We start from the raw sequence: 20,008 nt of genomic DNA on the forward strand, positions 1-20,008 counted from the left end.
CGGCTCTCACGGCAGCTCGCTGACTTGAACCTCCCTGATGTCGCCTTGAAGCTTGCAATTCCTCGATGCGACAGCCCGGTTCATTCACCAGCTTGCTCACGTCTACCTCGTTTGACTCGCTGGTCACCTGGTTCTTGTCTCGAACCTCAACGTGGACGCCTGGTTCCTTCCGCAGCTCACGGACTTGGCACCTCCACGACACGTCGGTCGCCTGGCTCCTTCACCTCCTCACTGACTTGAACCTCCTACGTCCCGTCGACATTGACCAGCAGTCTCCGAAGCTTCCAACGTCACTCTGTGACGCTGACGTTCCTCCTTTAGGACGTACCGCTCTGCAGCTAGTCCACCGACTTAATCTTCCGCCCCTCCGTCAGATACCTCGAGCAGAAAGACGTAGCAAATCCTGTCGAACTGCGCCACTTGATATCCTGACTGGAGAGGTTACCTCTTTTAGGTTACACAAAGGATGATCATAGCAAGGAGAAAACATAGTTACACTTGACTGGCTCGTACTTCTACGTGACGAAACCAGCCCTCGTTCCTGCCGCAGCAGCGGGTTTAAAATCCTATGTCACCGCCCTCGGTGGGAGGAATAACCAATCAGGTGCTGTACAAACATCCACCCAGTAACTTATTGGGGAAAGGAAAACACAACTAATCAATGATTGGGGAAAGAAGGTAGCTCATCGCGACACCGTACACATATCGTATGTACACTTTCCACCATCACGATTTTGCTTTCCTGCTGCGAGCTTCGCGAACACTGTCACTTTCCCATGATGCAGATTACTTCAACGTCCGGTTGACCCAAGTTCCAGGAAAGCCACTTCAACCCATTTGTTAAGCATCGTCGCTCCGCATGCCTGCAGCTAGCGTGACAATATATCAAAGCACGCTGCTGCAGACATGGCACAAAAGCCCACGCACTGTGAAGCGGCCTAACAACTCCGTCCATGAGGGTAGTTTGACGTCTCCCGTAATCCGCTATTCGGCGCCCCCGTCTCCCGCTGGGTTGATGACCCCTTTCTGTGCGGTTGTGCGGAGGGCCCAAGAAAAAGAAAGTAATGGGCATTTCAATAACGCGACCGGATGCGGCAAACAAAATATAGCACCGCGAACTTCCCTGGCGCCTTATGCGTTTGTAATTTTTGTGGCGTACTCTCCAGGGGGAAGCCACAATATAGACAGTAGAGACACCTAAGGGACCCTGCTGCGCAGCTCGGACCCTGAGCTCGAGCTCCTGCTCGTCCAGCTGGCTGAAGAGGCTGCTGGGACCCAAGACCTCCCAGCATGCATCTGAGGCGGCGGCACCCTTCCCTTTACCTGCGTGTCGGGGGATGGGTAGATCACCTTATTCGGTGGAAATTAAAGTTTAATCCATCCATCTATCGCCTTCATCGAAACGCTGCCGCCGCGGTCGGGTTCGAACCCGGGTACTCCGGCTCAGTAGCCGAGCGCTCTAAACACTGAACCACCGCGGATGGTTTGATGTTTTGAATCAATCAAATAGTGTAACTTGAGAATGATTCGAAACGAATCGATTATGTCCTGAAGTTCTCGAATACTTTTCGAATAATTGACTTGAAGTTCGAATGAGGCCTATTATATTTTCTTCCGCGACTACTTCAATAGCACGGGCCATTGACGCCGGGTATCATGCTGCCGCCACCGGTATATGCACTGGATGGAGGATTCCGCGTCGCAATGCTGCCCAATCAAACGCCTGCGTTCATGTTGCACACGCATGGCCTCACAGATTTAATGACACGACACGGCCCAAGAAGGTACAGTTAATCCGGTCCTTATATACGATCTCGGAAGCCGTGTTTAATATAAAGCTTTCACACGCGTCATGCACTGAGATGTGGCATTAGTTTATTATCTCCCGGTAACAAAAGCAAAATGTACTCATCTCTTGTGTATAACATCACAATGAAAAGTTAACACACTGACTTCGTGCTGGGATCCCCCAAGCGGAGTGCTGCACTTCGAACATATAGGCGATATCCGCGAAAGCACCGCATCGCTATTGCTTACCATTACTCACTGAGTACTACCACAAGCAGCTAATATCCGCAAAAAGATTCGGTTCGTATTCGATTCGCTTCTCTAACAGTTGGTAATGGAAAAACAGCGCAAACTAAGACAGAGAACACAGAACAACTGTTGGATTGGTATTCGATTTGGCTTTTAGCTTAGCTATTCGTATTCAACTTAGCAGCAACTATACAATACCTCTACTAGTTTCTGTGTGGCAGTAGTACAATTTCCACACCCCTATGTGCCAGGCTATGTCGCCTCGGCGGACGCGTTTGTTCTTCGAACTTTCCTCTGGCGGGGCCGGAGCCTCCTGCATGACACTTGAGAGCACCCAACCTTCCCCCCCATCTTTAGGGAGGGCCCCCTTACAGAGGAAAGGATTGTCCTTGGAGGGCTATCCTAAAGAGAACGCTGGTAACAACCTTGTGCTGGTCCCGATCGGAAGTACTGGAGAATAGGCGCTCCCAGTAGTCTAGGGCTTCCTGTGGTGCGGGAGCATGTGGGAATGAGGGGGAGTGAGTAGTTGAATGGTACGGCAAAACAGCGCTGACGGATGGGGTGGAAGAACGCGAGACAGACACATGCGCTGAACTAACAACCAAATGGTTTATTGCGAAAGAGGGGGCAATATAAAGCATAGAAGGGAAGAAGAAATGTGGTGCAAACATGACATGGCATACATTCGGGATATCAGAATACGCCCTGTACCATCCACACCTCCCTGCTCCTGAAACCCACACCAGCGGGCCGTATCTACCCCCTCCAGACGCATTGTCCCTTGAGGTCCTCGCCATTGCGCATGCCCTCCAGTCATTTGCCCTCCTTCCCTCTCTCCAAGAGTACACAGTCTATTCAGACTCTCAAGCCGCTATACACCACATACAGAAACGCACCCTGACCCCTTCTCTCCAACAGGAGGTCGAACGAGCGGTCTCCGCACTGCAGCCTTCCATCGTTTTCCTCCGCTGGGTCCCTGGGCATTCAGGCATTGAAGGCAATGAGCTGGCCAATCAGCTCGCCCGCGACATACTTTTCAGGGCACCGTTGATCCCCTGGCCCAAGCCCTCGGAGGACGGTGGGAGACTCACCCTTCGCCGCGCCATAAAAGAGGTCTACCTTGAGCTCCGCCTCGACAAACGCATTTACCCTCCCCCTCATCCATCACTCACGGTGCCGGAGTCTCGCCTTCTTCGGCACGTTCAGATGAATGCAGTTATCACCCCGTCTCGCCTCTTCCTCTATCGCTATCGATCGTACCCTTCCTGTCCCAACTGCCCCTGTATCTATGCGGACCTGGCCCATTGCCTCTTCTATTGCCCGGCTGCTCAGCAGTCGGGTTCCTTCCCCCCACCCTCTCTATCCATCACCACCTGGCTCGACTGGCTTGGCGCTGAAGGGGAAGAAGAACAGCGGCTTCTGGTCGCCCAGGCGGTCGACATGCTCGGCCTTTAAATTATGGTCGAATAAATGTCTTTTACTACTACTACTACTACTAGTACGGGATATCATCACTGATTAAGAAAAGCGGTCTCCTGTGGGAATAGAGCTACTGATGGTTGGCTTACACATAAGTTGCCTAATGCGTCAATGCAAAAGGCCTCCGATATCAGGTGCGAGGTATGATCTCTATATTTGGCGATGATAGTGGTTTGGTTCAAAAACGCCTCACATTCTTCGCAATCGGCGAAATGAATGAGCATATTATTTCGGCGTGACTTGTTTTCAATGTCTTTCGCGTGTTCGCGTAGCCGATCGTTTTCGCACCGTCCTGTCTCTCCGATGTAAAAACTGCCGCATGACAGTGGGACCTTGTAAACTACACCACAGCAATAGTTGACAAATTTGTCTCTGTGTTTCTTCTGACAAGCCTTCTTTCCACTTTCCTGATTCACTCTCTTGCACAGCCCTCCCAACTTGCTCCTGGCAGAGAAAAGGAGCTTCACGCCGGCTTTGTTTACAATCTTTTTCAGGTTATGCGAAATTTGGTGAACATACAGAATACATGCTATGTGCTTATTGTCCAGTTTGCGCGTCTCCTTCTGAATTCTGCATTCTTTTAATATCGACTCTGCTATGCTAGATAAGATCTTCGTCGGGTATCCTGCAGGAACAAGTTGGGAGGCCTGTGCAAGAGAGTTTTTCAGGAAAGTGGAAAGAAGGCTTGTCAGAAGAAACACGGAAACAAATTTATCAACTGTTGCTGTGGTGTGATTTACAAGGTCCCACTGTCATGCGGCCGTTTTTTTATCAGAGACAGGACGGTGCGTCAACGATCGGCTACGCGAACGCGCGAAAGACATTGAAAACAAGTCACGCCGAAATAATATGGTCATTCATTTGGCAGATTCCGAAGAATGTGAGGCGTTTTTGAACCAAACCAATATCATCGCCAAATATAGAGATCATACCTCGCGCCTGATATTGGAGGCCTTTCACATTCACGCATTAGGCAACTCATGTGTAAGCCTACCATCAGTGGCTCTATTCCCACAGGAGATCGCTTTTCTTAATCAGTGATGATATCCAGATTGTATGCCATGTGATGTTTGCACCGCATTTCTTCTTCCCTTCTATGCTTTATATTGCCCCCTCCTTCGCAATAAACCATTTGGTTCTTAGTTCGGCGCATGTGTCTGTCTCGCCTTCGTCCGTCCCGTCCGTCAGCGCTGTTTTGCTGTACCATTCAACATGAACCAAGCATCCCGACTCAGCCCTCTCCTTGAAGTGAGTAGTATATCTAGAATGTCTCCAGGTTTGCCGCAGAGCTTGGAGGTGGAGGGAAATTGACCAGGAAGGTGGGCGCGGTATGGGGTTGTGATGGCATTGACTGTGGCTCAGCTCGAACCAGTGGGCAGGCCCGTGCACTTTCCTTTTAATACTTAGTTCAGTCGCGACAACAACATCGCTGTAGTGCTGCCTTTGTCAAAGCTTTTTTCTTTTAATGGCAACTTTATTGCGACAACATGAGATATGTACAAACACTGTTTAGAGCGATAGCTACAAAAGCTAGTGCGCGGTCCAATACAAACATTACTTGTAGTTCAGCCGCAGAGCGCGGCAGACTAAACAGTTAATCACTATGTACACTCTAGGGCAATGCTTACAAACTGTACACAATAAAAACCAAGAATAATTAAGATAAGAGACTAAAAGAAGAATACAAATAATACAAAATACTAAGCAATAAAAAACTAAGAATGCCCAAAATACAAAGAAAACAAATGCCAAAACCAAACACCAAAAACATTGAAGTGCCAAGAATTCACCAAACAGGAGTTTGAGGCAAAATTTAGTTTGCTTTGGTTTATTGGGGTTTAACGTCCCAAAACGACTCAGGCTATCAGGGGCGCCGTAGTGATGGGCTCCGGAATGTTCGACCAGCTATGGCATTTAACGTGCACTCAGATCGCACAGCACACGGGCCTCTACAATTTCGCTTCCATCGAAATTCCCCGCCGCGGCCCCGGGATCACGCCCGCGTCTTTCGGGCCAGCAGCCCAGTGCCGTTACCACTGAGTTTGATTAGACTTGCAAGCTAGTGAGAAGCAAGAAGCAGGTGAGGATTGCAGGCATCACGGCCACTGCGCAAGTGAGTGTATGCGCAGTGACGGAGGTAAAAACGGTCTACTAACCTCAGTTTGCGGTTCTTTGTTTAGAATAAGAGTCCCGCTCTAGATGTACATATTCAAATCTCTCTCACTCCTTGCCCTTGACTCTCTCTCAGAGCTATACTTGACATCATCGAGACTGAGATAGCGCCGGATCTCTCTCAAGCAGTACTCGTTGAGACTGTCCAATTGGGCCCGTCCGTCTTCACGCGGGTAGCACTCGATCCTCTCCCCCACGATGCCGATGAGTCGCATGAAGACGTGCATGTCGTCATCCAGGCTGCGGATTCCGTGTCGGACCATGTCGGCTGCCTCGGCGTCGGTGACACAGAGCACCTCGGCAAGGTCGGCCATGAGCGCAGGGTGCTTATGGACGGTCTGTAAGGCACTAGGGGTGCGCAACCTGTTAGAAGGAGAATAAAGGAAAAGATTCTTTTCAACAATCTCTTTCCGTCTTTGGCTGGACCGATGATAAAAACACAAAGGAAAAGCTGCAGAAACTATTCGCACTGAGTTATATTTGCCCTATTAAGCGTTTGCTAATTGCTGTAAACTCCATCTCCTTTTGTAATTATTTCAATTGATACATGTGCCTCGGCCGTCGGCGTGGCTTCGTGGTCATTGCGCTCCGCGGTAGTATTTCGGTCGAGGCGAAATTCTACAGGTCCGTGTACTGTGCGAAGTCAGTACACAACGAAGAACTTCAGGTGTAAGAAATTTCCGAAACCCTTCACTATGGTGTCCTTCGTAGCCCGAGTCGCTTTGGGTCGTTAAACCTCCATAAAACCTGACACCTAAACCTAAACATGTGCCTCCCTCCCGATTGCTGTGCAGTAAATATTCAGGCTCCACCACCACTCGGTCGGAGCCGAAGGAGGAAAAGCGGGGAAAGGAAATATGTACAGGATTTATAATTATTAATCTGATTAAATCACGACAGGCAATGTTATGGCGTCCAAAAGTTGTGAATTTTTACAGAGTGAACACCACCAGAACATAACGGGTTCCGTTCGCTCCACGCGTTCGTACGAGAAATGGTGTTTGCGAGTGAGCGGCGGTCATGGCAACGATACTGGGGATGATGGTTGTGCGACTTGAAACGCGCGTGTACTTTGTAAGGTTCCTTGTTTGTTTCTACACGCCTGACCAAGAGAATGGCGAGTTGGGCTAGTCTGGTGTAGTTCATCTTGAAAACAAAATTCAGCACTCACAAACTAAGGACACACGAAGAGTAGACACCACAAGCACTGCTACCCGCCGCGGTGGCTCAGTGGTTATGGCACTCGTGCACCGAGCCGGAGTACCCGGGTTCGAAACCGAGCGTGGCGGCCGCGTTTCGATGGGGGCAAAACGCAAATGGCGCCCGTGCACTGTGCGATGTCAGTGCACGTTAAAGACGCCGAGGTGGTCGAAATTATACCGCAGACCTCCACTACGGCACCTCTTTCTCTCTTTCTTCTTTCACTCCCACCTTCCTTCCTTCCCTCACGGCGCGGTTCAGGTGTCCGCCGAGACATGTGAGACGGATACTGCGCCATTTTCTTTCGGCAAAAACCAATTTGCCAATTTTACCACAAGCACTCTCTAGCATACATGCTTTTATTGCTATAGGATGGATACACACACACAAATCGGCGCATGTGCGAAAAGCACGCATTAAAAAACGCAACGTGTCGAAAAGAAATCAGAAACGACAATAAACACACCATAGCCATACTGACGCCGCTACCTTAGAATGTGACACATCATGAATTAAGCAATACGGGAAATATCTTTTTCATACAACAGGACCGATGGTATGCTAACAAGTATAACTTTTTCTTTTGAATAAAATGCGCTTGCATCATTTCTCGCGTGCGCTGATCCAGATGCCGCTAGAGAGCCTTAGTCTTTCAGAACAGTGCTATACAACTTCTGATTATCACTTTTAAACTCTGAGCAAAGTTCAGCAATGCCTGCACGAACGATGTCCGATGGCAAGTTATTATGTTCCATAACCTCAATGCTTAGACATCGCCCCGTTTTAAAGATGTACATTTTATTTCGTGAAAAAGGATAGATAATTCATGAGGTCTCCCTTTAGGAGGTATCGGTCTGACTGTGGCTATGTTGGCTTTCTTCATTTTTGTTTTGTTTGTTTGTTTATAAGTATGTATATAGCCATCCCTTCACAATTAAAACTTATTTAAGAGTCAGCGCTTACCGTGTCTACTCTTTGTTTGTCCTTAGTCCGTATGCTCTGAATTTTGTTTTCAAGATGGTCAAGAGGCCATGGTTCCAATCTTTCTAGCCGCCATCTAGTGGCCTTCGGAGTAGAAGAAGAATGGCATATGTTGTCTAAAAAGGGGCTCGAGACGCGCATTTTTCTCGTCACCCGATCGTCGATAACCTATCATCATCCGCATTACAGGATTCTGCCCTGCCTCTCTAATTAACCTTATCATGTGCAATCGGTGGCTACCTTATCTCCGCAAAACTTCTCAACCTCATCCGCCCACCTCACTTTCTGCCGCCTTCTAGGCTGGCCTCTCTTGGACTCTACTCCGTTACCATTAAGGACGAGCGGTTATCTTACCATCGCTTTACATACCTTATGCACAAGCTCATTTCTTCTTGATTTCCTCTAGAATGTCATTAATCCTAGTTTTTTCACGGGCCCCTTCTGCTCTCGTCCTGTGTTTCAACTTTACACTTCTCATTTTTCTTTCCATAGCTCACAGGTTATCAATTTAATTTGAACGATTTTCATTAGCATCCACGTTTATGCCCAATGGTCAGTGCCGGTAAGATGCGGCTACTATATACTTCTATCGACAGGGATATCATTAAACTGCCATCGATGATCTGAGAAAACCTGTCAAATACGCTCCACACTGTTTCTGTCATTCATCAGCTGCCGTATTCCCTCCAAAAATTTCAAACAGCGCAAACAAGGACAGGTCGATGGAAGGAAAGAACACGAGCGCTGACAGCGAACTTAGGTCCCAGTTCGAGCACTCGGCAAACATTATGCGGAACATCTACTTTCTAGTCCTACTTTGCCATCTTTTACCATTACGAGCACCTCGCTAGCAATTGTGCTAACTGCTGTTTCCTTGCGAGACTTTCGCATATTACTTTGGCTTTCTGCATGTTAGTTTTTAGACCCGTCGTTCTGCTCTGCCTGTATAAGTGATTCATCATGTATTGCAACTTTTCCCGTGACTGACTTAGCGAAGCAATGTCCACGGGTCACTGATTGGTAAGGTATTCTCCATTAACTCTTATCGTCAACTGTTTCCAATCGAAGTCTCTGAAGACCTCCTCAAACAGGCGGTTAATAGCATTGGAGAGATCGGGCCTCTCTGCCAGATACCCTTCCTTATCGGAATTTTATTGCAATCTTTATTGAGAACCATGGTGGCTGCGCACGCATTATAGTTATTATCAGAACTTTTTCATGAGGGTCTTCTACACTCTGATTGCGTAATACCATCATGACAGCTGATGTTTCAACTGAGTTAAACGCTTGCACGTAATCTATGAAGGATATATACGCGTATCGGTTGGTTATATTCTGCGTGTTTCACTGTCGCCTGATACATAGTGTGCTCATTGCCATTTGTCGACTAGCCTTAACGAAAGCCTTCCTGTTGAATTCAATGATTTAAGTCTATGGTTCTATTGGCGCTTACTTTAGTAAATATCTTGTGGGAACGGACCATGAGATGAGCGATATGTAATTTTTTGAACTCCTTGTCTTCCCTTTCCTTACACCTTAAGATGATGTTAGCGCTGTAACAACATTCCGGTACGCTCGAAATCACAAGGCATGGCGTATGAAGTGTAGCGAATTTTTCTAGCACCCACCTCTGCACCCTTTTAGCAGATGTGATGTTACCTGACCCTCATAAGATGCTTTTCCCCTTTCCACTGCTCTCAAGACTTTCTTTACTTCTTTCGTTGCTGGCGGGATGTTTATTTTGCTTTGCGTTGCTCAATCTATCTCATTAAAGTCCTGATTACGTTAGCTGGTGCATAGATTTGTGTTGAACTCTAAGGTTATTTTACCTATATTATCCATATAGCTAATGATATTGCTGTCTTAGCGCACAGATCAAAAGATAACCAACGGCCGCTTTCCTTTTGACCGCTTTTAGGCGACCTCCGTTCCATAGGGCATGCTTGGTTACCTCTATATTATACGTCCTTATGTCGTTTAGGTTGCGCTTATTGATTAGATTTCATAACTCTGCCGTTTGTATTCTGTCTGTGGGGTTAGGGGTTTTATGATTTGGCGTTTTATAATCATGTTTCGTCGCCTCTGAGAGCTTGCCGGTATGCTGCCTAACCATGATAGCGAACCAAGCGTAATTCGGTACTCACTTATTGCACATTCAGACAGTGATAAGACCCAAATTTAGGGAGCTTGGAATGACTATCAAAGGATGCATTTCATCTATTACTTATGGGAATACAATTAGCGCCGCTTTTATTCTGTTTCTAGGAATTAGATTTATAGGTACGTTAGACACGATTTGCATATTAAAAAGAACTCTCTAAAATTCACCTGTGTTCATGTATTTATTGACAAAGAGCAAGTCATATTTTTCAAATAAATATTCCCCGGTGACAAACGTCGTCGAGACAAGACTCTAAGAAACGCCGATTGTGTGCGAAGAGGCTCTTATTCAGTGAACCATGCTGACGTGAATGCCTGCTTGATCCCGTCGTCGTTTCTGTGTGTTGCTGGCTTTTGCATATGCATCATGTTCTGGCGCGCCTGGTCCTCCAGAGCTACAACAGTGATCGCGTCGTGTAACAAATTAAGGGCATTGGGCACATTTCATTATTGGATGTCTGAAACTAGATGCTAGTTGGACAGTTATCACACATTGAAAACTGACACGGGCTGCAAGCTCCCCCCCATAAAGCCACGAGTCCCCATGTCTTGTGGCTGTAGAAGAAGGGAGCGCACGCCCACAGCTGCTTCGGCTCGTCGCTGTAGACTCTTTGTTAGTAGCGCTTGATGACCAATGGTCTACGCCATTCTTGCATCAATCTATAGACCACACAAGTTCTGACAGCGATCCTTGTTCAGGTGCGCGCGGAACGGACAGTAGTCAGAGTAGCCTTTTACTCCTCTATAACGCACACGTTATAGCTTCAAGGTGTCATCAAGGAAGTTGACTTGAAAAAGCGATGGGCATACTGCGCTATAGCTTGGTTCTAAGGCGCAGCAATCGTCTACGAAACCCCCAGCGCAGTTTTCATATCGGCAGACGCGACGAAAAGCGCCGCTGTCGTATTGTACATCTATCAGCGCCTCATCCCGGCACTTAGTAAATGTGAAGAATTTCATGTGAAGACGTACATTCGGTGAAATTCAAGGCAGTCAAAGGTTTTTCTTTTTCAAATATCGGCAACCGTTCAACTACTGCTTGAATCTTAACCCAACTTGTATCTGTAAATACGTACACAGGGCAAAACACATGCCTAGAACAACCAAACTGTGTGTTCCAAAGCTCCCAAAGCCGCTGCGACCAAGAAGGCAAAAAATGACGATTAAATTCTACGTTTACATCCAGACCATATTTAACCAAATCTTATGGCTAGTTATCCCGTATTAAGCCCGAAAAACACTCAGAACGTGTTCTAGACATGCGTTTTGCCGTCTGTACAAATGCGCAAAGAAGTAAATTCTGTTTCAGCCAACATTCACATATGCGTGATCGAATTCTATTGTTTGATATTCGCCTGACAGAGAGATACAGCTACACAGATGCTGCGTGCGTAAGCACCGTGGCTCGATTTCATAATACCACAAAGCTGAGAACGCTGCAAAAAGCAAGGCACGGTTGAATACACTCAGGGAGCACTACTTATAAAACCCATCCCCTCTGCGAGTATGAGTTAGGCCAGCTGTCATAAAGACTGTAATTCCAGTCTATGTAATTCTCACCTAACACCTGAGCAGAGGTGAGGAAAAACTACTCCTTTCCACCAGCGCCATGTAGTGCAAACAACCGCTTTAACGTGGTGCCGTTAAAGTCATCTCCAAAACAGTTTGCCCGCTGCTTATAAATGAGCGAGCTTGCAACAGTGACACTACAAATGAGCAATCTCGCACGTACCTGTCGCAGTGGCCCCCTGACAGGAACTGAGAAGCACGTGACACCAATCCGAAATTTCGACGCACCGTCTCCAAGATGCGGTACGCGTAGTCGCCTCCCTCCCAATCCACGAGGTCAAGTGCGACATGCGTAAAGCTGTAGTTGTCTTCGATGCGGTGAGCAAGGTGGGGAACGAAGTATCTGATCTTATCACTGAGCCAAAACGATCCTCTGCGGATGTTCTTGCTGCGCTTGACGGCGTCCGCAAGGCACTTTGCCCCCTCTTCATTCAACGAATCTGTCCACACGTCAAGATGTACTATCGTGGTGTTTTGTGCCAGTGACTCTATTACTGGCAACCAGTGCTCGTGAGCCTCTGGATGCGAGTGATCCGGTTTGGCTGGCGCGAGGATAAGTTGTCTAAGCGTCCTTGTTTCCCGAATGAAGCGAGCGAGTAGGGAACAGCCTCTTGAGCTCAGCGAAGGAAAGTCACAGAACAGATCCAAGGAAGAGATGCAGTTAACTGAAGGCCAAATGTTTGAGCAAGTCTCAAGTGGCGCTAGGTTTGCATTGTAAGGACCTAGTGGGGGTGCTTTTGAAATCGCATTGTCCTCTGAGACCGAGACAAAACGAGTGATATGCAGGTTGGTTAGCTGAAATGACGAAGTTTTTTCTGCTGTGAAATTCTGACGGAGGTCATTACCGACTTCGAGGAACTCGTATCGGTCATTCTCTGCAACATGAATTATTACTTTTACTGCAGTTCTCCTGGCGGACAATGACTTTAGAAACAGCTTCCAGTGGTCACTGTCCCACATGGCAAAAGGCAGTTTAAGTTCTTCCAGTGTTTCATTTTCTCCGAAAGCTGTAGCCGAGCAGTTAAGACATCCCCTTTTAGACTTGAATTCATCAGCTACCCTTAATGTCAATTTGCGGAGCACTTTGTTTTTTGCAGCAACATTTTTTAAGAGGTCTGCACTGTCTTGGCCGGGGTTAATGTCTTCCAGCTTAACCATCAAAAGTGACCGGTTGCGCACAAGTGCGTCCAGTACCACGCTAGAGTAATATTCAGAATGAAACCTGATTCCTTTCACGGTCAAAGCAGTGAGCTTACATTCGTTTCTGAGAAAGTCTGCAAACTCGTCGCGGCATGATGGAGAAGACGCACTGATGACACTCCAGTTGACTGACAGTTTCTTCAAGGAGCAGTTTGCTTGCAGCGCTTTCAAAAACGAGTCGCCATGTTCAGCACACATGTGTAATTCAGGCATCTTGAGGCAAGACAGCGAAGTGCTACACCGCAGAAGACTGGTCAGCGAGTCCACAACTGTTGAACTGTCTCCCCAGCCCAGGACCACTAGTTCTTTCACATTTCTGAGTTTTGATATATGCATGCATCGCAGCTCACTCCTCAATGTCCATATGAAGACCGTCACAATCTTGATGGAGATACTTCGCAGCAGTGTCTCGGAGAGGTCTGCGTCGTCTGTCTCATTGGGTAGAGAATTGCATTCAAAGGCACCGATGCAGTGGTGTGTCTCGATGAGCAAACGGAGAAGGGCTATTTGCATACTGTGAGGACACAGCTTAGCTCTAAACGCTGAAATGGATAGCTGTCCTGCAGATCCCCGCATCTCACGCAGCCGATACCCTAAGTCGTAGAGGAATTCATTCCAGACGGCAAGCTCGTCCACGATGTGGCACGTTCGGTGACGGGTAGCTGTGCACGGTAGACGGTGGTTCAGCGCTCTACCAGTGAAGGGTCCGACCAGCGGGATGCCGAACTCCTCCGGATCAGATGGCAGTGCTGCATTTTCTGAAGTTGAACGCTTCGCCATTGCACCTGCGGGGACATTAGTGTACGTTACAACACAGTGGAAGTAAACAGCATCGATGCTTTCCCCCTGTTTCCCCTGCAACGTAGTTAACTATTGCCTCAGAAGAATATTTTTGCAGTCATTGCCATGTGCTACTCACTTAGATGAGACTTTTCACCCACGTGGAGGTCTGAAAAGTTTGACTAAATCAAGGCATATTCCCTTTAGCAAATATGCGCCCTCCTATTTATTTATAATGAGAAAGCATTCTCAAAACAAACGAAATATGGTGAACAAAGCTCGGTTTTCTCAACTAGCCCTATCTTAACCAACTGTACGGTCCGCAGTGGCGAGATGATCTGTGACAACCATCTGCCGCTTAGCGCTGCTCTTCACTAGCAGTAGCTTAATTACTTTAAGCGGAACACTTTGAGTACTCCAGTTCTTTTTTTTGTTTTTTTTTCTTTTTTTATTCTTCTTGCATTGCATTGTGTTGTATTTTACTGTATTAACATTGTTATACTCTTTACTTTGTATTTCAACTGTCCCCCCTCTTATGTAATGCCCGAAAAGGGCCTTTAAGGGTACAATAAATGAAAAGTTGTTTAACGAGAGACAAAGATAAGCAGCTTCGGTAAATTACTGATGAGTGGTCGGGAAGCCATCAGAAGCGCTGTGCGTCTATCATTACAAAAGTCACCAATCACCATCAAAGACAATCTTGAGTAATGTCAAATTCAGAGCTAGTTGATATTATCATAGTCCTTCAGTGCTTGAATGAATATTGTATTATTATGACATTACATTGAGGAACTAGGATATTACGTAACGCGATGCACCCCGAAGACTCATCTGTATGACTGCAGGAGAGTGACTGTGTCAAAACAAAAAGGTTACCAACACTGTCGCGTCGTTTCAAGCAATCAGAAGATGTGCTCAGAGCTGTTCAAAACTCGAAAGCAAGAAAGAAATGCCATTTGTAAGATGCAATAAAAGCTCACCGTTGACGACGGTCTGGTGACCTTCGCGAACTAGCCACTGTAAATAGCAGGGTTTCGAAGAGGAGTGTCGCAATTGGTGTGATAATAGGGTTGTACTCCAGACAGCCCTTTTCTGTCCCAGTTAAGAATACGCTATCCTAGCAAATTTCACCTGAGGCGACCGCCTACCGAATCCTGTGCTGCACGTGCCTGTGTTTCCCATCTCTTTTCACCCACTCTATTACCAATGCAATGATTTAAAGGATAAAAACTGTTTCCACTCTCCTCTTTTCACACTTCCGAAAAGGAACGCGGAACTTGCAGGACTTCGAAGAAACTATTTCTGACACCCTTACCACCACCAAGTGCTGATAAGCAATGAGTGACAAGTGGTCTGAGCCGAGATATTGCATGCGCGGAGGTCAACGACGTAGTTACACAGCGCCTCGCCTTTATCAACCACGAAATAGACCGGCAAAAACTGTTCATGGGCTGTATCCTATAAGTATCCATTTTCCATTATCCTATGTGAATGCCAGCAGTGATACCTCAATTTTTGAAGGTTTTAATCTTAACAGATTGCTTCCCTTTTTTAAGAACATAAACTTATAACAGATAGTCAATATGGATTTCCAATGCACAAGTCGACAAAATAGGCATTAGTTAATATTAAAGAGATGCTTATTGAAAACACAGAAAGTAAAAAAATACACACTGGGTTTGCTTTTTAATATCCGAAAAGCTTGCGATTCTTTAAATTATGACCTCTTACTGCAGAAGTGATCAAGGTATGGTATCCGTGGCGTCACAGTTTATCTCCTCACTAGCTATTTACATGGCCGGTATCAAACAGTAAAAACCAATTTACAACATCAACGCCAATGAATTTATTGCAAGATGTACCTCAAGGCTCAATATTAGAGACATATCTTTTTTCTGGTTTACATAAACGATATTGTTGCTATTTCTAATTCCCCAAATCTTACTACGTATGCTGATGACACAAATGTCTTCTCATCTAACGAGTTAGCTACACCGGAGAAAAGTGTTAACAACTACATTCATTCACCTTGCAAATCGTTAAGAAAAAATAGGCTGCAATTAAACGCTAAGAAAATTACAGATTTTATATTCCATCAAATTAATATACTACTAAGTAATAACTGCGAATAATAATACCGTGTAGTATTCGTTAAACAGACTGCTGTTAGCCCGTCTTTTATGTATCGTGATGTACTACATCGCTGACAATTCCATGGCGAAAAAAGTGCACTTCTAAGTCAAAAGGCATTGTTTTCCCACGTGTGTAAACTCTTAGATTAAACAGTCTGTCTAATGTTCCCTTCGCCAGTGAGCGCCCTGTAGCATTCTAGTTCACTTCAGGACGGTCGTTTACAGCGCTGAAAGGAAACCTCGATGATAGGCTAAGTGACTGAAGTGTTATAGAATGATAGCAATGATACACTTCAATCAGCTAAGCAAACAAGCTGGTTTTTGTCAACGTCATTCCAGAAGCGCTCACATACGCGCACCCCCTATTATTCGCCGTATTTCGGGCTCAATGCTGTGGAGAACTTAGCATTGCGGCCGCCTGTACAACTTGGTCTCGTAGAAGTGATTAAGCTCTAACAGCTTCTCAATTCAAGCAAACCGTAACTGCCAGTACCTGGGGAGATTGAGAAAAACGTCAATATAGACCGTGAATAACGCCTTCCAGTTCAAATGCGCAAGCGAACATGAACAGAGTCGCTGACGTGCGCGCATCATGTGCTGGAGTGGCAGCGTTTGGTAAAACGTACGAGTTGTAGTAACAAGTGCAAGGAATTGTCGCGCACAGGAACCGACATAATCATATCGGAAGACATTTTTCTCAAACAGCGCGATACAACCAACATGAAACATTGTCGAGACTGGGCCCACTTTTACGGTCGGTAAGAAAGTCGCCGCACACCGCAGTGATCATTTTACACTGATTAATGCCACATTTCACATGTAAACGACTCGTGGACCATTTCGTTTTCGCCGATGACAGTTCTAGCCGCGAATCACAAAACGCAGTCGTATAGACAGCGGCCCATTGAAACTGAGAACAAAGAGGCTCCCGAGAAATGCCATCCTCGGCAAAGGAATCTGCCCACGTGTTTTCTGTTTCGTAGTGCGTGCACTTTTAGGCGCCGCCTCAAAAAATGGGCGTAATTCGGGAGGAGTTGTGACACACCCAGAGGCTAAGTCAGAATGGAACGGAAGTCATGCGACACTTACATTAGATCGCATAGTCCAGCCAACAGATGAAGACCGCGCCGGAGCTAACGCACGCCGGCCTAAACAGCTGGTATTGACCCAAGCGTACAAGCGATCCGAGCTGCAGCCGCCACATCCGATTTTTTTTTGCACATCCACACATCCACTACGAGTGGTACCCTCTCCCATTTGAAGTAGAAAATTTTCCGCTCATACGGTAGTCCTGCCGCCATCTACGGGCGAAAGTAGTAAACAACTCCTCGCCCGAGCAAAGCGCGGGTTATTCATACCAACCAACTCTCGACAAAAGCATTTTTGAGTGGGAAACCCTTAATGAAGGCAGTAATATCGTATACTAATAGATTTCAATGTAACAATCAATATATCCATCGATCACCCGACGGGAAGTTCCTAAAGGTCAAGCTTACTGTACGCGAAATCTCGCGCGAAGTTCCAAGCGCCTGCGGGAAGCGATGAGCGACGCCGTCGCTGGAAGCGTTTTGCCACTCCTCCTTGCCTCTTCGCTGGGCTCTGTACCCGCCGAAAATTCCGCCCATCGCCCGCAACTCCCCCCTTCCCCGATGAGCCAATGAAACTCCCCCTGCCCATTCCGGTTTGTCACATTGCTCTTCCCTCATGATCCGTCTTCGCTTCAGCAAGTGCGTCAGTCGGGGCACGCCACTTGAAGGCCCATCCACGCGACGGTCGGTATCGGTTTCGTCCAGGCGCGGGCATAACACCACGTGACCCGACGTCACCGGCTCCGCCTCGCCCGCGGACACGCAGACTTCCCAAGCCAAAAACGGGCGCGCGGGTTGTACACTGCCGCATGACCTGCAGTCTGCTCCGCTTTCAGAAGTAGAACTCTAGAGAACTCTGTAATCGTCTCCTAGCGAGCTCCCTGAATGACGTAATTAATGACACTCTCGCTTATTTTCTTTCTTTAGAAGGATGGTGGCGCTTTTGTACGATTAAATCGGCGTGGCTGGTGGCGGTTCCTTGGCCTGCCCATTTTTGTGCTGGTGCAGTTGTGGGGTGCGGCACTTGCCTCAATCTTGGGCGGGAAGTTCGAGGAAGGCACGGGGGAGAGTGGAAAGCAACCAGAGGGCGACTCGGCGGAGAGAGAGGCTTGCCACAACTGGCTTTTCACTCCGTGCGCGCCGTCGTCCACTCTTACTCAACGTCTTTTTTTCCCGAGCTTCACAAAAATTGCGAATACCAGCTCAACTTACTTAGTACGATGTATACTGCAACGATCCACTTTAATCGCCGGGTGTTTTCCCAAGGCCTTGCAGGAAAGCAACACAACTTCACGTATGCGTCTCCGTTCAGGGTATAGCAGTCCATCACGCAGCAGCATCTGAGCTTATCTTCTAGCTGGGTGCGTCCACGATTCATGTTGTAGGATGACATAGGTGAAGCGTCCAGCAAAAATACTGGGGCCACTCCCGGGCCGCCGGGCCAGTCTGAAGAAAGCCGGGCTGCTTATTTAATGCTAGGCCCCTTACGCCACCCGACGGCGCCACATTCACCGCAAAATTGCAGTGCAGATTGCCCATAGGCGGACACCGTCGGCACGACGGCCTCCTTTGGCAGAAATCTGCCACTTCAACCTCGATTTGTAGTCGACTGTAATGACTTGTCTCAATGTTGCATAGGGCCGGGCCTCCCCTGAGTAGGGGCAACACCATTGGGAAATCTTGACGCCCTCCGTGTCCTGGTCAGGCCGGCCAGTAATGGTGTAAGGAAGATTGAAGGATCGGAGCAAAAAAACTCGCTGTCTCCATTCCCGTCCAAATTCCCATGACCCGTTTCCTGACAACCTTACATCCCATCCCTATAGCCCATCCTTGCCTCTACTTCCAGGGCAGATCAGGAGAGACTCCCCTGGCCCTCTCCCCTGGCTCTGGGTCCCTGTAGTAGATCCCCCCTCCTTACTTAATTTTTACACCTGCGTATGGCAAAACTTCGACTTGCCCTAGGGCTTCCTCTTGTATATCATAATTAGTTTAAGTCTGTTGTACGTACGTGGTGTAGGCAGGGGCTATTATTTTTCTTTTTCTTAGTCACCCGAACCTACTAAATGCCCTATACGGCTTCTTGAATAAGCGAGGCCATACGGGACATCACTATATCGATGAGTAGTGCCTGAGTAACACCAGGATCGAGGAGAGAAAATTTTCGGCAACATCAGCTGCAAAATTGGAGCGGCGTTCTGATCACCTCTAGGTTCCGTACTGGTCTTCTCAGAAGGGTTGAATAGCAATCCTGCTCACGTACGTACTTAGCTCTGGCCTGCTCAGCAAATTTTGTTACAACCTGAGCGAAATGAGCGCTTGCGCAATGTAAGACACTTTTAAGTAGAGCATCCAGCTGCGGCCTTTTATTCTGCCCGTCATCTCTCCAATTTAAATTCCGTAAGATTTAGCCTTTCTTCATCCCTATTCCCAAGCATTATTTCTGATCATGCAGGTGTTTAGGTAAATGGGGTCTTAGGATAATGCTCTCTTCCACAAGCTGAAGCATACATATACACAAAAATCGATTATATGATGCCACCAATGATACTCCGACAATAAGATACCCCTTTCGCAAAATAATGAAAGTACCGTATTTACTCGCATAATGCTCGCACTCGCATAATGCTTGCACCCCCCACATTGCCTATCGAAAATTGGAATTTTTTTTTCCTCGCATAATCATCGCATCCCCAACATCACTCGACAGAACTAAGGAAAAGTGCATGCACTATCAAAATATAGCATTACCAAACTAATGATAAAAGGACTAACAGATACAAAGGAGCGGATGACCCAGCTACAGCCTAAGACAACTACAGCTCAGATAGGAAAGAAAATGATTACTTCAAAGCAAAGCGGAATCTTTGGGCTACATAAAAACATTCAAGAGAGCGAGAAGGCGAGAAGGTGTTTCGTCAGTTTTGTTCCGCTCATGGACTCTGTTCGCGCGAAGTTGGCGGAATTGCGTACGGACATCGCAGTAATACCAGGTGGCCTCACATCGATGCTGCAGCCTCTGGACGTGTCTTTGAACAAGCCGTTCAAAGATAACGTTCGGAGGCTGTATGCAGAATGGATGGCCGAAGGCCAACACGCTCTTACGCCGGGTGGCAAGATAAAGAGGCCATCTGTGGAGCTGCTGTGCAGCTGGGTAGCAGATGCATGGAGCATGATTGGCGCTGACGTGGTCGTGAAGAGTTTCAAGAAAAC

General features: G+C 47.2%; 1 protein-coding gene across 2 annotated transcripts; it reads right to left on the reverse strand.

The window, feature by feature from the left end:
* Window positions 1–938: 938 nt before the first annotated feature.
* On the reverse strand, window positions 939–16,858 carry LOC149346778 (uncharacterized). 2 transcript variants are annotated; one of them, XM_089585448.1, is made up of 4 exons: window positions 16,800–16,858; window positions 11,762–13,583; window positions 5,673–6,051; window positions 939–1,026 (listed from the first exon to the last, which is right to left on the reverse strand). In XM_089585448.1, the coding sequence occupies exons 2-3, from the start codon at window positions 13,576–13,578 to the stop codon at window positions 5,712–5,714; spliced, it is 2,157 nt and encodes a 718-aa protein (XP_089441574.1). In that variant the 5' UTR covers window positions 13,579–13,583; window positions 16,800–16,858; the 3' UTR covers window positions 939–1,026; window positions 5,673–5,711. The 2 variants fall into 2 exon arrangements, with proteins under 2 accessions (XP_089441574.1, XP_089441573.1); XM_089585447.1 differs by lacking the exon at window positions 939–1,026 and having other exon boundaries at window positions 4,740–6,051.
* Window positions 16,859–20,008: the final 3,150 nt, after the last annotated feature.

Source organism: Amblyomma mixtum, chromosome 4 (genome assembly GCF_055824585.1).
Source record: "Amblyomma mixtum isolate Tamu chromosome 4, ASM5582458v1, whole genome shotgun sequence".
In the NCBI taxonomy this organism is placed as follows: domain Eukaryota; kingdom Metazoa; phylum Arthropoda; class Arachnida; order Ixodida; family Ixodidae; genus Amblyomma; species Amblyomma mixtum.

What these genes read in the sequence shown, in the direction of transcription:
- LOC149346778 (XM_089585448.1), bottom strand. Translation starts at nt 13,578, where the DNA reads ATGGCGAAGCGTTCAACTTCAGAAAATGCAGCACTGCCATCTGATCCG. An exon ending in TCAGGGGGCCACTGCGACAG is followed by an intron (nt 6,052 to 11,761) that starts GTACGTGCGAGA and finishes TCCTTCTAACAG; the next exon opens with GTTGCGCACCCCTAGTGCCT.